The sequence below is a fragment of the Cylas formicarius genome, unplaced genomic scaffold (assembly GCF_029955315.1).
Source record: "Cylas formicarius isolate icCylForm1 unplaced genomic scaffold, icCylForm1.1 PGA_scaffold_3__17_contigs__length_32017465, whole genome shotgun sequence".
Lineage (NCBI taxonomy): Eukaryota > Metazoa > Arthropoda > Insecta > Coleoptera > Brentidae > Cylas > Cylas formicarius.
Genome location: NW_026844326.1, coordinates 30,939,535 through 30,954,676, shown reverse-complemented (window position 1 = coordinate 30,954,676; position 15,142 = coordinate 30,939,535). Strand labels below are relative to the sequence as shown.

The following is a 15,142-nucleotide window of genomic DNA, read 5'->3' as shown; positions in this document are numbered from 1 at the left end:
TTTTTTTCTTTTTTGTATATTAAGTTGTTTCTTAGTTACAAAATTTCAAGGTGAAAAAAACGGGGATTTCTGTTTTTCAAGTTCAGTCGTGAATAACTTTTTAAAAAACAACTTTATAAAAAAATATTAAGAGACCTTTTTTGTAGATCGTTCAGTTCCCTTTAAAAATGAATATTGTTCATTTTTTTCTTTTTTGTATATTAAGTTGTTTCCAAGTTACAAAATTTCAAGGTGAAAAAAACGAGGATTTCTGTTTTTCAAGTTCAATCGTGAATAACGTTTTGAAAAACAACTTTATGAAAAATATATTAAGAGATCTTTTTTGTAGAGCATATTTAAAAATCAATATTGTTCTTTTTTTTTTTCATTTTTGTATATTAATTTATTAGTTACAAAATTTCAAAATGAAAAGGACGGAGATTTCATTTTTTCAAGTTCAGTCGTGAATAACTTTTTAAAAAACAACTTTATAAAAAAATATTAAGAGACCTTTTTTGTAGAGCGTTAAGTTTCCTTTAAAAATCAATATTGTTCATTTTTTCCTTTTTTGTATATTAAGTTGTTTCTTAGTTACAAAATTTCAAGGTGAAAAAAACGAGGATTTTAGGTTTTCAAGTTCAATCGTGAATAACTTTCTGAAAAATATATTAAGAGATCTTTTTTGTAGAGCATATTTAAAAATCAATATTGTTCTCTTTTTCCTTTTTTGTATATTAAGTTATTTCTTAGTTACAAAATTCCAAAATGAAAAGGACGGAGATTTCATTTTTTCAAGTTCAGTCGTGAATAACTTTTTAAAAAACAACTTTATAAAAAAATATTAAGAGACCTTTTTTGTAGATCGTTCAGTTCCCTTTAAAAATGAATATTGTTCATTTTTTTCTTTTTTGTATATTAAGTTGTTTCTTAGTTACAAAATTTCAAGGTGAAAAAAACGAGGATTTTAGGTTTTTTCAAGTTCGATCGTGAATAACTTTATGGAAAATATATTAAGAGATCTTTTTTGTAGAGCATATTTAAAAATCAATATTGTTTTTTTTTCCTTTTTTGTATATTAATTTATTAGTTACAAAATTTCAAAATGAAAAGGCCCAGGATTTCAACCGTGAATAACTTTTTAAAAAACAACTTTATGAAAAATATATTAAGAGACGTTTTTTGTAGAGCGTATCTAAAAATCTTTTTTTTTTTTAATAAATATCGAGTTGCCTGCAGTAAAATTCACAAAAAAACCTACTAATGTTTAAGGCTTGATTTCTTCGAAAATACTCGCCTGATGATTTTTTTTTTATATTTATATATACAAGAATATATTAAGATCCCGCTCTTTTGGCCGTTTTGGCCTGGATTAAATGATAGACCTCTCGCTATCAATATTAAGGGCTCAAATGGCTAAAAAAAAAATCTGGCAACGCTGAATGTTCGAAGGTATCTTTAAAGTGTATGTGGTGTGCCAGAAATGAAGGACTTTGGCTTAACTAACCACCTTCACTCCATACCTGGCCAAGGTGGGAAAACAAATGGGACGAAACCTGCTGCTGGGAAGTGGGGGGCTGCAAAATGATGCTTGATCTGGTGATATTTTCTATGTTGTGCTGCATAGGATTCACCGGTTTAGGGAACAGGTTATCTTGTCGACCCTGAAAATGTAAACTTGCGCCGTACACAAATCTAATATAAATATAATTCGCAACCGACCTCCTGCGGCTTGGCTTCCTCGAGCTCTTTGAACAAATCATCCTTCAAATCGGGCAAAAATTTCCCGATCCTCTCCCAAGTGGAACGCCACAGGGCGTTTTTTCCGTCCGGCCCGTCGAAAACTTTCGCCGAGTTCATCACCAGAAGCATATTTTTTAACAGTTCCGGAATGGCCTCGTAAAGTATGTCGCTCTTATCCGCGTGCATGTACTTATCCATGAAATCCAGAATCAAGTTCCAGAGCGAACCGAACGTCGGCAGAGTGAGTAGGGGGGTGAGGTGATGGAGAAATACCTACAAAAACAAAGATTGATTTCGAAAAATCAAAAGAAGCACGACATCTCGAACACCGTGTGTGATAGACGAAAACCGTAAATACGAAAAATGTAGCTTTCGATGTGGCCTATAACGCTGTTTAAACCAATTAGCCATATATTTCACGAATTTTGATTTGCGGCTAATAACTTACTCTGGAAAAGGGTCTTTTAGATTTTTGTTTATAATTGAAAAATCCTGCATATAATGGAAAAAATGCCTGAAATAAAAGTTATAGATCCGGATCTTCCGCATATCCTGGTTCACAAATTTTGTCATTCGGGTTAACAGTTTTCGAGAAAATATTTTTTTTCTGGAAGTCAAAATATACTAAAAAAATATACTTTGTGAGATTTGAATTAGTATTATTTCAACAGATGAAGTGGGGGTGTGGACTTCCACCCTTCTGCCAAATCTGAAGTCGATAGCTGCAAACTTAAGGCACAATTTTTGAATATAGCACTTAATATCTTGAACACCCTGTAAAACAGTTGAAAACCTTAAATATAAAAGTGACATCCGGAGCACAGTCTTTCAGTTATAGCCAATTTTCAGTAACAGGGGGACCCATTTTTCAGTTTTTTTGAATTTGCGGCGCACTCGGTACGTTTTTGAAAAATTTTCAAGAATACCATTTTATGGAGCCGAATATTATGCGTCTTCTCGTTTAAGATTTTTTTCTGTCGCGTAAAGCGTTTTCGAGAAATGATTTTTTTCTTAGATCCTTGCAAACGCGATTTTGAATTTTTTAAAAATACTTCCCGACCCCCCAATTTCAATAGGTGCCGTCAGGGAACCAAGCTTCCTATGTGTGCCAACAATGAAACGAAAAAAAATTGAACCATCTAGTTCGAATCGTTCGGAAGTTATTGTCGAAAAAGTCCAAGAACAGAGAACGGACAGACAAAAAAAAATTTTTTCGACGCTGTGTCCTAGAGGGACGCATTGTTTTTCGCAAAAATCGATGTAATTTTATTGTGCATGCACCCTGTATTAAGTGTCTTTTAAGTCTTGCGGAACTTCAAAGTTAAGGAAAACTTTGGTAAATATTAAAATTTGTTCACTAGTAATAGCGATCTCCAATATATATTTTTTTAAATATCTCGCGCACCCTGCATGATAGACGAAACCCGAGACTCCCTCTCGACACAATTTACGATACTGTTTAGACCAAATTATCCCAATTATTGTTTATCTGGATTTGAGGTTAATAATTTATCATGCTTTTTTTTAGATTTTCCTGTGCATAAACGAAAAAATGTCTAAAACAAAGATTATAGTCCTAAGTAGATCTCCCACCTTTTATAGTTCAAGAATTTTGCCGATTGGGTCAACAGTTTTCGAGAAAGGAATTTTTCGTACAACCCAAAATGACCACAAAAAAATTTTCGTAAACATTTAAAAAATATTTGCCGATGTCCGGATTGCGCCTAGCTTTTATAACTTGCATGCCGAGGTGGACTCTTACTACCTTGCCACATTTGAAGTCAAAAGCTGCAAATTTCCGGCACTTGCTGCATTTTTCAGCATAACACGATATATCTCGAACACCCGGTATAATATGCGAACGCTCTAAATACAAAAGTTTTAGCTCTCTCTATGGGCTAAACTGCCATGTAGAAGAACCCGCCGACAGTACTTAAGTTACAATCAATTTTCTCAATGTTCAGTTTTTTGGAAATACTGGCAGGCCGCGTATATTTTCGAAAAATTGTCAAGAACAAAGGTTTATGAGCATCAACATTCTGCGTCTTCTCGTCCGTTTGGTGTTTGAAAAAAAAAATGGTTTTCGAATTTAAAAAAATACTTCCCTATCACCCTCTCCCTCTCAATTTCAATAGTTTCACGAGTCTAGGCCATAAACTCTTGCAAAATTTCAAATCGATAGATTCAAACTTCGGACACTTGTCGCGTTTCATAGCGACGTGCAAAAAACAGTCGAAAATCGAAAAAAAAAAAAAAAAAAAAGATGAACGCCGAATCCGATCGCGGCCATTTTTGCATATGTTGTGCCGATCGTGGACGGTGAAAAAGGAGCAAAATTTCAACCCCCTACCATAATCGGTTCAAAAGTTACGACCAAAAATAGGTTCCGTATACAAAGATACAGAGAACAGACAAAAAAAAATCCGACCTTGGAGAGCACGGTGGCGCCCCTGTTTCGAAATTCGGCCATCGACACGGGCTCCTTCGAGTTGACCGGCTGCTGTAACAGGTAATTCAGCAATGGGAATAACACTCGATGGAAACACTGTTCCCACTCCTGACCGCTCAACGTTTGCAAGTCGTGAACTAAAAGCGCCCTCTGGAGGAACGCTATGGCACTCATCCGAACCTAAACGAACGCTTTTATTTTGCGCCCCTGGGATCTGGCAGTGCGATTTTACCTCCTCCCGTCTATCGCAACACATTCTCGCGATACCCTGGAGCAGGGGGCACCAGCCTTGCGTCCAGAGGGACGTCTCTTGGGCAATTTCGCCCCCTTCCTCGGCCCACCACTTGAAAATCTGGGCCGTCCTCGTGTGCAACGTGTGCATGAGATCTAGCAACTAACGATGTAACGTTAAACATGACAACAGACGGTGTTTTTGTCGGTTTTTATACCAAATGGTGATACCCGCTAGGGAAATCGTCGCTATCGCTGTCCCCTTCCTCGTCGGGGCTGCTCGCGGGGCTCCTGGATTTTACAGCTTCCGTTCGCCTATGTAAACTAGCCTTTTTTCTAGGCCTAGACTCTCTCTCGCTGTACTTTTTACTTTTCCTAGCTAGAGAACAACATTAAATACAATAGATGCACACAAAACTTCCCTCTAGCGTCGACTTCTTCAGAGCTTCTACTCTGTACCGGCTTATATATGGTTTGAAGGGGGCGGAGCTTACTAGATTTCTATGAAGTCTCGGATAAATCTGATTTTGACGTTATATTTCTTAAGAACTTTTGATATGTGGTCAGCGATGTAATGTAAGGTTGCTTTCGGACACGTTGGAATAGTGTGGTATTTTAGTTGTAAGGTATTTTAATTCTGGGCCCAGTGGCTCTGGTACTCTGTAAACAAATTGCTTTAGAAAAAACGTCGGTTAGTGGGGAAAGTTCGTAGCAAATAGCGCGAATCACCTTTTTATTTTAAAAAGAAAGCGCTTCGCGGATTCTTGTCCTAGAGGGACGCATTGTTTTTCTATCGTGCTCCTTCATTCGAACGGATGAATGGCTTTGGAGGAAAAGATGTTTTTCTGGATGCCAAAATAACCACAAAAAAAAAACTTAAAAAAAATACTTCGCGTTATTTTATTGTTCCCAATTTAAAGAGTGTAAATGCGGGTCCAGACTTCAACTTCTCTACCAAGTCTGAAATCGGTAGCTGCAAATTTGGAGTACTTATTATGGTGTTTAATATTGCTCGGGAATATCGCGAACACCCTGTACAATACTTAAAAACCGTACATACAAAAGCTTAAGCTGTCAATTCTTCTACCAACAAAAACTCTGAGAAACTATAGAACCGCGACTTTCACCAATACGCTCCGCCCCCCTCAGACCGGATATAAGCAGGTACGCAGTAGAATGCGCCTTCATCAATTCTTTTTATTCCACTTATTTGTGTAATCAAATTGAATGTTACTACTCAGCAATGGGAATTACAATTAAATGAATGTTTTAAATAGCTTCTCTGAAAAATTGTGCCACTCTTCTTCCAAGAAGGAGATATGCTATACATAGTTGCTTAATACAGTTTAAATTTCTAAAGGCCCTACAGTGTCTTACACCGAACCCGTGCGTTATTTTTTGGTTATACAATCTACACTATAACTGTGAATAACGCGAGTGGAGAAAAAAAAAACAATCCTTATCCCTTCCCGTCAGTTGTGGTGAAAGACAACATGCCTTTCCTTTAGCTCCGCCTCCCCTCAAACCATATATAAGCGGGTACAGAGTAGAAAGCTAACCAGAAGTTTTGGAAATGGCAAAACACATCGAAAATTCTCACTCACTCTCCTGTAAGCTCGCTTCAACAAAAGTCCGGATGCAATGCACGCACATGTCGAAATTGTACGGGGTGATGTGAGCTACGTCTCGAACCAAAAACGCCAAACTCTCGCAGCACTTGATCAAACTGATGGGATCGTGAGGTCCCAAATTCTGCTCCAAAGCTATACTGTACTGGGTGGGAGGCAGGGTTCGACCCACCACCGGTTGAATTTCTCCCTCATTACCCACCTGAGGAGCAGCCAAGTTGGTTGACTTGATCCAGAGAGGGTGTTGTACATACCAAAATCCAACCACCCGTATTCGGGGTGCCTACAGGGGATACGGGAAGAATAATAGGGCTCTGGGACCTCTCCTGATTGTGTTTGGGGCTTTTGGTCAGCTCCGAATCGGAGGTGTAGCCCCTGTCCGGACTGGCGTTTTCTTCGTCGCTGTTTCGTTGATTTTCACCGTCGGATTTCGTTCCTGCAGATATTAGCGATATAAAGAAAAATATGTTTTTTACTTTTAAAACCCTTTTCACGTGAAGAATTACTAACATTATTGGGCTAACATTGATTTTTATAAAAAGAATTAAAAATCATTGATTTAAAAGGAAAATCATGAAATTTCAGATTTTTTTTATTTTAATTGATTTTTTTTAATTTCATACGAATATGTATTTTACGTTTTTTTTTTTGTAACAATTACAAAAACTTTTAAGCCACTATAAACAATATAGTACAATATACACACTAAGTATTTGTCAGAAAGCGTTTTTGCAGGAAAATTTCTGTCGCGATTTGTTTTTTTTTTAATTTTCATTGTAAAATAAGTCTCACTTATAAGTGGAACTGGTGGAAAATACAGCATTAGGTGGAAACATTTAAATGGCTGGCAACAGATCCAGATTTGAAAAGCTGCCGGAAAAAAATTCAAGGATAGTTCAAAGATTTAAATCACGCTATGATGTTTGTCATAAGCAGCAAGAAACGAATACAGGTAGGTAAATAATATTTTGTTTTATTAGTGCTTATTTCATTTTATTTTTTTTTTATAATTTATAGAGACTGGTTTTTATTTTTTACGATGCAGAATTTGAAGACGAACTACCTGAGCAAATAAAAAAAAAAGGATTCATTTGTTTTCGGATGCTAAACAAATTGTTTTGAATGTTTACAATTTTATAAGAAATTCAGAAGAGGAAGTAGGAGCAGCAATAAAAACAAGATTGCTTTCGAAAAAATCGTCGCTGGGCGGGGTAAGTTCATCGCAAGTAGCGCGAATCAGCTTTTTATTTTAAAAAGAAGGCGCTTTGCTTATTCTTGTCCTAGAGGGACGCGTTGTTTTTCTATCGTGCTCCAGCGGACCACTATGGAACTTTCGCAAAATCGATGTCATTTTGTTGTGAATACACCCTGTATAAAGTGTCCTTCACATCTCGTCGAACTTCAAAGTTACACCAAACTTCAGTAAATATTTAAATTTGTACTGGTAATTGCAATTTAACATTATATTTTTTCATGAAAGGGTAATAAACAGTAGGTCACTATAATTCTGGTCCGAGTATACTAGTATCTTTATAATTCTCTAAAATTACACAGGGGCTATCGAAATTAACCTTTAAACAGACTTTTCGGGAAAAAAAACTTTTAAGGCCTCTTTGTGACTTACCGTGATCTATGTAGCTGCCGTCGTCGGCCACGGGCCTGGGCGGCTGCGCCCCTGCCCCGACGCACTCCAGCAACGTGAAAATGATCGTCCAATCCGCGCTGCTGTGAATATTCTGCGCGGAGGTCTTCAACAGTTCGTACAAACCGAAAGAAATCTGCCGCGAGATCCTGCACAGCGTGTTGCTCTTCAACAAGAGCAACATCCGCAAAGATTGTATGACTATGGGGCACATGTCCTCGTTTCTCATCAATCGTATGGCGATTCTCAATAGACCGATCACCGAACGTTCGAGCAGGAACTGATAATCGAAGACGGAAGCGTTCATGACCAATGTGTAGATGTGGTCGCGGACCAAATGCCAAACCGTCATTACCCGATCCCTAGAAATATTAATTGCTAACGAAACAATATTGTTAAACCATCGTTCTGAACCATTTACAATTTGACGTTTTAAGTAGTTTACAATGCCTTAATAAGCACGGGGTCGGTTGTAAAAGCACTATAATTCTGGTCGAAGTATACTCTCCACTATTATACTCGATCACTCGATATAGGGTTGTTATGGCGGAATGTTAAGACGCCGGGTATAGTCTGTTCATAGATATAAGAAAGTGACCAATTGCTTTTGAATAGGACCATCCAAGGGTGGTCATTAACATACAATGCAACAAGATTATTACCTAAAGCTTCGGAATTTAAATTCAGCTAAAATTGTGGTCCGTGATACCCCATTACTTTCACGAAGATTATACCAAAAAGCAATTAATTTAGGTTCTACAAAGTTTGAACCTACAACCTGTGATAATTATGCAAAAAATCTAGGGCATTCAGTTTTTAGGCTTCCACCTTACTACTGTATAATAATAATAATCCCATTGAACATGTTTGGCACCAACTGAAATATGCCATTTGTCGTAATAATGTTTTTCCCCGTGTTAACTCCAATGTCCTCAAACTTATAGAAACCGAAGTTTTTAACATCCCTCCACAAAGTTACGCAGAAAAGGCAGAACAATCGTATATCCATATTGCAAATAATAATTAGAACAGGCGATGATACCGATAGTGATACTGATATATTATGTAAATAATTTTAAGTAATTTAAGTAGGTAGTAAAAATAATTTGTAATTTTATTTTAGATTTAAGCATAAATACATACATAAATAAATAAATATTGTTTAGTTTTTTTCCTAACAAAACCCCAAATAATTAAATTCTACGCAAAGTAAGATAATTTCCCAAATCTAATTACTCATGCAATGAAGATAATGACAATGTTCGGCTCATCTTATATATGCGAATAATATTTTGTGCTTATAATTTTCGTAACTTTCGCTTTTTTACTATTTAAATAATAAGTATATGTAATAATATATGTATAAACACATAATTTTTTTAACGATTAAGTATTATTCTTTGGCCCGCTACGATCGTCTAGTTATTACAAATGGCCCGTCTTAAAAAAAGTTTTCTCACCACTGCTTTAGACGAATGGGCATAATACTAATAATTATTAATTAATTAATGATTAATAAAAACAATAATTATTATTATTATTATTATTATAGTAATAATTATTATAATATTTATAATTAATAATAATAATAATAATAATAATAATAACAATAATAATAAAAATTTGCACGGCAAACTTAGATTTGCATGGTCAACTGGTGTCTGCACTAAAAGACGCGATCTTCAATTATATTTTGGGTCTTAAGAAAGGCATAATTTCTAAATTAATGGAAAGAAAGGAAATTTTTTTTTAACAAAACTAAAAATTTACCTATTTATTTTTATTTTTTCATTTTCAAGATTTTTTCATAGTTTGACACGTTTTAGGAGTTTTGTTCGCAAAAATGCGTATACGTCAAAAAATACAAAGTTTGGGTATAGGGGATGCTTAATAAAATTGAAAGACCATTAATAGGAGTGAAGTATAATATACAGAGTGCTTTATTTGTTTTTTTTCAAAAAAAATTAATATATTCTTATTATTATTTTTTGACTCACCTCGTATATTATAGTGTGGCATAATTGTAGCTGTCGTATGTTGACGAAAAAATGGCCTTAAATCCGAAAACACTAGGTATAGACCATAACACTCGCTGATTGCAATGCAATAATGTACAGGTGGGTTTTCCCCACACTTCAAAATAATAACTTTTGAGATATTGAGATATATTACTCCGACACACTATTTGAACACCCTGTATATTTAAAAAAATACTTTTTGTCTTGTATGCGACATGTTTAAATTGCCCGACTTGAATTGAAACACTCGTTTTTAGAAGAACACAATTTAATCTCGAACTGAATGACAACCATTGCTAAATTTAAATGTTATTGCAGAAAAATGTGAAAAACGGAAAGTTGGCTTATAATTAAAATTTTTGTTCTGTGTTTCTTATTGAACCAAATAAATTTTTAATCACTTCCTCGTGGTTTTCTAGATACAGATGTCAAATCAAACGTCGAGACTATCATTTAACCGCCCTTCACTCATTCCCTTACGCTATTAAGATCCTGATCGAAAGATGGCGCTTTCCTTACCGATTTTGTATGACCACTTTAAACATCAGCTCCATAAAGAACACGGTAACGTTTTCGTTGTAATTGTAGCCGACGTTTTTTTGAAAATCCGGACCCCTGCAAAGCTCAATGAACGCCCTAATTAACTCCGAGAGGGCGTCCTCGTGGAGAAACTTGGAGTCGGTTATCAGCTGATCCAAGTTGCAGTCTTTTATGCACTCCTTGGTCAGCTCGATGCAATGCTGCTCGTCGGGTGTGGGATTTTTGGAGAGGTTCTCCGTTGAGACCATGTAAGAGTATAGAGAGCTTAAAAGACCTGACGAGGTATAAACGCGTAACAGCTTTTATCGAGGTTATAAACATTCGAACTCGCCTGTGTCCGGCTTTTGGGGGTTTTCCGTCTCTTCGTAGACTAACGCGATTTTCCCATTCGGACTGATGAAATCCTCGGCTTCCGCGTAACTTTTCGGGAGCAAATTATTCGAATACAACGACAATATCAGATCGAGGATGTACTTCCAGCTTTCCCTTATCGTATCGCCGTATAGATGTATCAGAGAAAACACCGTTTTTAGAGCCAGTTGAGCTTTTTGGTTGCCACCAAACTGGACCTGTCGGAAGGAGACGGTAATGCAAGCTTTATACTTACCACGCTTTATACGCCCACCGATAGATTACTCTGTCTCCTTTGGTTATAGAAAATCGTGAACTTGCAGAGGGAAAGGATAAGCATGTCCAAATTCTTCGACATGCCGAAGTGGGCGGAAACGGAGGCGCATTTTTGGAAACCCAGCATGGCCCTATCGTAAACCGCGGAGTCTTCCGATTTTTCGTAGACAAAGGATAGGGCCGCGACGATGGGTCCGTAAATGATCCGAAACAGTTCCGAATCGTAAGTACCATGGGGTACGTGCACGTAAACGCCTTCCTTGGAATTACCCTTGCGAAGTAAAACCTTCCAGAGGTAGTTCTCCCTCACGATGCCCACCTGTTCCGCGGGCATTACAATTTCATTGTTCCTGTAGGTGAAGAAATAATAATGCATTAACATTAACAATTATCGACAATAATTTTTTGGTACTAGGATTGAGAAAAACAGCCCTTAATTGTTTAGACAAGGTTACTGGGCAAACACACAGTATCTTAGTTTGTTCAAAAAAATATTGTCGATAATTGTTAACTTTTGATAATGTGCCCAATAAGTGTTAACAGCAATGTAATGTAAAAGTTATTTTATACAGTTTTTGTTATTATTTTCTAGTCTAGGCGTTATTTAGTGTACCGCGTTTTTTAAAAAATACACCAGTTTCTCTTACGATCTTCAATCATTTCTAAAGAAATTTAATTTCTTGATTTTTTTCAATCCGATATACGGTTTTCGCTATAAATAAAAAATGTGAACCCCTTCTCCGCATGGGCATAAGAATATCGTTAATATGACGGCACGCAGTTATTTTCCACGGACCACAAAAAAATATAAACAAAACAAATATTTTGGTTAATTAGATCGCCACTGTGCTGGTTAAATCGAGAACTTTAAATAAAAATTAATCCAAAACAAAATATCTAATTTTAGTTACCAAATAGTCCTTAAAAAAAAAAATAAGTTTTTTCTGAAACCATGCAGTGCGCCGTAGTAATTAATGACGTCATCGCGTCTTGGCCGCCCGCGAAATAACGATATCAATATGGATTTTTTCAAATATCCCGGGCAGCTTATGTGATTACGATTTTTGATTTGCGGCTAATAATTTACTCTATAAAAAAACAATTTTCTAGGTCTTTCAGATTTTTGCCTATAATTTGAAAACCCTGTATATAATCGAAAAAATACCCGAAATAAATGTTATTGCGCTGGATCTTTTGCGTCTGCCGGTTAAAGAATTTTACCGATCGGATGATCGATTATGGAGGAAAACATATTTTTCTGGAAGCTAAAATTACCAAAAAAAAAAAATCAAATATTTTTAAACAATACTTGGTAAAATTTGATTGCGCCCAATTTCTACCGTTTAAATATGGACACGGACTTTTACTTCTCTGCTAAATTTGAAGTTTATATCTGCAAATTTAGGACACTTAACACATTTCTCATTTAGCACGGGAACACCCTGTACAACAGGTGAAAACCTTAAAAATAAAAGTTTCTGCTATCTTTGCGGGTTATATCGCAATATAGTCTTTCAGTTATAACCAATTTTCCATAATAGGGGGACCCACCATTTTTCAGTTTTTTTGAATTTGCGGCGCACCCTGTATATTTTTGAAAAATTGTCAAGAATAAAAGTTTATAGAACCGTATCTTCTGCTTCAAGAATTTTTTTGGTCTCGTAAACAGTTTTTGAAAAATGATGTACACTAAATAATGCCTCTTGAAATTCAATTAAAATATCTAAAGATATTAAAAGAATATATTTTATTTTTGAAAACTTTATCACCCTGAATTTCAAAAGTTAAGACGTCCTGCGCTGTTTCTGCACATCATGCTGGGCAGCAGACCCAGGGTCAATTAATAGCATGATTGATTTTGATATTATAATAGTTGGTTTTTAACATAAATCGTATCACTGGTTTGATATACAGTTGTTTAAAAGTAAGCCGATTGCTATATCAATTGCTATCACATTTTTTTAACAACACATGGCTTTTATAACCCATCTGATTCACTCTGATTATGGAACTTAAAACTACACAAATTTTCCAAGACACTCACTTGATAGTGTTGTAAATTTCATCCAACATCCCCTCTTCGAAATCATTACCGCCGTTACATCCTTGAAGGTTTTTTTTAAAGGCCCTGTCGCTCATCGGAGTGGTTTGTTTCTTTGCGTTCTGGTTGTGCTGATCAACGTTCAACATGATCACCGCATACGCTAGCGTAAACGCCGAGTCGACATCGGCAAATGGCTCGCCATTACTTTTCTAAAGCAAAGAACACAGCAAAATTTTCAAAAATACACTGACCTTTCGCCAATCATCCCGTTACCTTCTTCAGGGCTGCTTATATACGGTATGAGGGGGGGGGCGGAGCTAAAGGAGCAAACAATGACGTCAACGTACTCTATATTAAATTAATCGAACTCTACATTTCGCCAATATGGGAATCAGTCATGCGCCCCTCATTTAGCTCCGCCCCCTCAAACCATATATACGTAGGTACCGAGTAGAACGTGAACCAGTTTCAGTTAAGCCCGGAAGAAGCCAACAGAATGATGATGGCGAAATGTCAGCAACTAACCAAATTTTGAAATTTATGACATATTTCAAGAAAATAAATTGGATGAGGTATTAAGAAAACATGGACATAAAGTTCTGTACGCATGCCACCTTACCATCCTGAAGTAAATTCCAGAGAAAAAATAAATTAAAAATTGAGTTGCAAGTAGATACGTCACATTCAAATTTTCACTGTTGAGGAATGGGCTAAGATTTGCAAATATTAAGAGAGAGAAGGGGGGGGGAGAAAACAATGACCTCAACATACTCTTTACTAAATTAATTGAATTGAACATTTTGCCAATATGGTACAGAGTAAAATGCTAGCTAGATTCAGTTAAGCTCTGAAGAAGCCAACGCGATGATCGGCGAAACGTCATCGAGTTGGATTCATCGACAACTGGCGCAACTGTTTCAAAGTTTCTTTGAAAAATTATAATCCAGAAGATCAAACGAACCAAAACTTGATATTCATGAAATAATTCAAGAAAATAAATGTATATTCCCGATCAAATACAAACTGAACGAGGCACCTTACCATCCTCAATTGAATCCCAGAAAAAAATAAGTTAAAAACTGAGTTGCAAGTAGAAACGTCACATTTAAGTTGCCCAATGTAGAACATCTGGCGAGGAAAAAATTTTCACTGACAATGACGTCAACATACTCTTTACTAAATTACTCGAATTGAACATTTTACCAATACGAGAATCGGTCAACCGAGACAATAACCGCGCCCTCTCCTTAGCCCCGCCCCTTTCAAACCGTGTATAAGCGGGTACCGAGTAGAACGCTAGCCAGTGTCGGTTAAACTCTGAAGAAGCCCGCGGGATGATTGTCAAAACGTCATCGAGTTGGATTCATCAACAACTGGCGCAACTGTTTCAAAGTTTCTTTGAAAAATTATAATCTAGGAGGAACAGGAATCCAGAAGATCAAACGAACCAAAACTTGATATTCATGAAATAATTCAAGAAAATAAATGTATATTCCCGATCAAATACAAACTGAACGAGGCACCTTACCATCCTCAATTGAATCCCAGAAAAAAATAAGTTAAAAACTGAGTTGCAAGCAGAAACTTCACATTTAAGTTGCCCAATGTAGAACATCTGGCGAGGAAACAAATTTTCTTTGACAATGACGTCAATATACTCTTTACTAAATTACTCGAATTGAACATTTTACCAATATGAGAATCGGTCAACCGAGACAATAACCGCGCCCTCTCCTTAGCCCCGCCCCTTTCAAACCGTGTATAAGCGGGTACCGAGTAGAACGCTAGCCAGTGTCGGTTAAACTCTGAAGAAGCCCGCGGGATGATTGTCAAAACGTCATCGAGTTGGATTCATCAACAACTGGCGCAACTGTTTCAAAGTTTCTTTGAAAAATTATAATCTAGGAGGAACAGGAATCCAGAAGATCAAACGAACCAAAACTTGATATTCATGAAATAATTCAAGAAAATAAATGTATATTCCCGATCAAATACAAACTGAACGAGGCACCTTACCATCCTCAATTGAATCCCAGAAAAAAATAAGTTAAAAACTGAGTTGCAAGCAGAAACTTCACATTTAAGTTGCCCAATGTAGAACATCTGGCGAGGAAACAAATTTTCTTTGACAATGACGTCAATATACTCTTTACTAAATTACTCGAATTGAACATTTTACCAATATGAGAATCAGTCAACCGAGACAATAACCGCGCCCTCTCCTTAGCCCCGCCCCTTTCAAAC

At 36.4% G+C, this 15,142-nt stretch overlaps 1 protein-coding gene across 1 annotated transcript in view; it reads right to left on the bottom strand.

Annotated features, from left to right (window-relative positions):
• LOC132699098 (Golgi-specific brefeldin A-resistance guanine nucleotide exchange factor 1) overlaps positions 1–15,142 on the bottom strand; it is a 31,412-nt gene that overhangs the window by 5,092 nt on the left and 11,178 nt on the right. Inside the window, exons 11-22 of the mRNA XM_060665584.1 lie at positions 12,899–13,107; positions 10,853–11,204; positions 10,559–10,796; positions 10,207–10,501; positions 7,652–8,031; positions 6,282–6,463; positions 6,004–6,229; positions 4,618–4,778; positions 4,401–4,562; positions 4,148–4,348; positions 1,699–1,992; positions 1,500–1,640 (exon numbers count right to left, since the gene is read on the bottom strand). Of these exons, the coding sequence (XP_060521567.1) occupies positions 1,500–1,640; positions 1,699–1,992; positions 4,148–4,348; positions 4,401–4,562; positions 4,618–4,778; positions 6,004–6,229; positions 6,282–6,463; positions 7,652–8,031; positions 10,207–10,501; positions 10,559–10,796; positions 10,853–11,204; positions 12,899–13,107 (2,841 nt within the window). The remainder of the gene's footprint in view (positions 1–1,499; positions 1,641–1,698; positions 1,993–4,147; positions 4,349–4,400; positions 4,563–4,617; positions 4,779–6,003; positions 6,230–6,281; positions 6,464–7,651; positions 8,032–10,206; positions 10,502–10,558; positions 10,797–10,852; positions 11,205–12,898; positions 13,108–15,142) is intronic.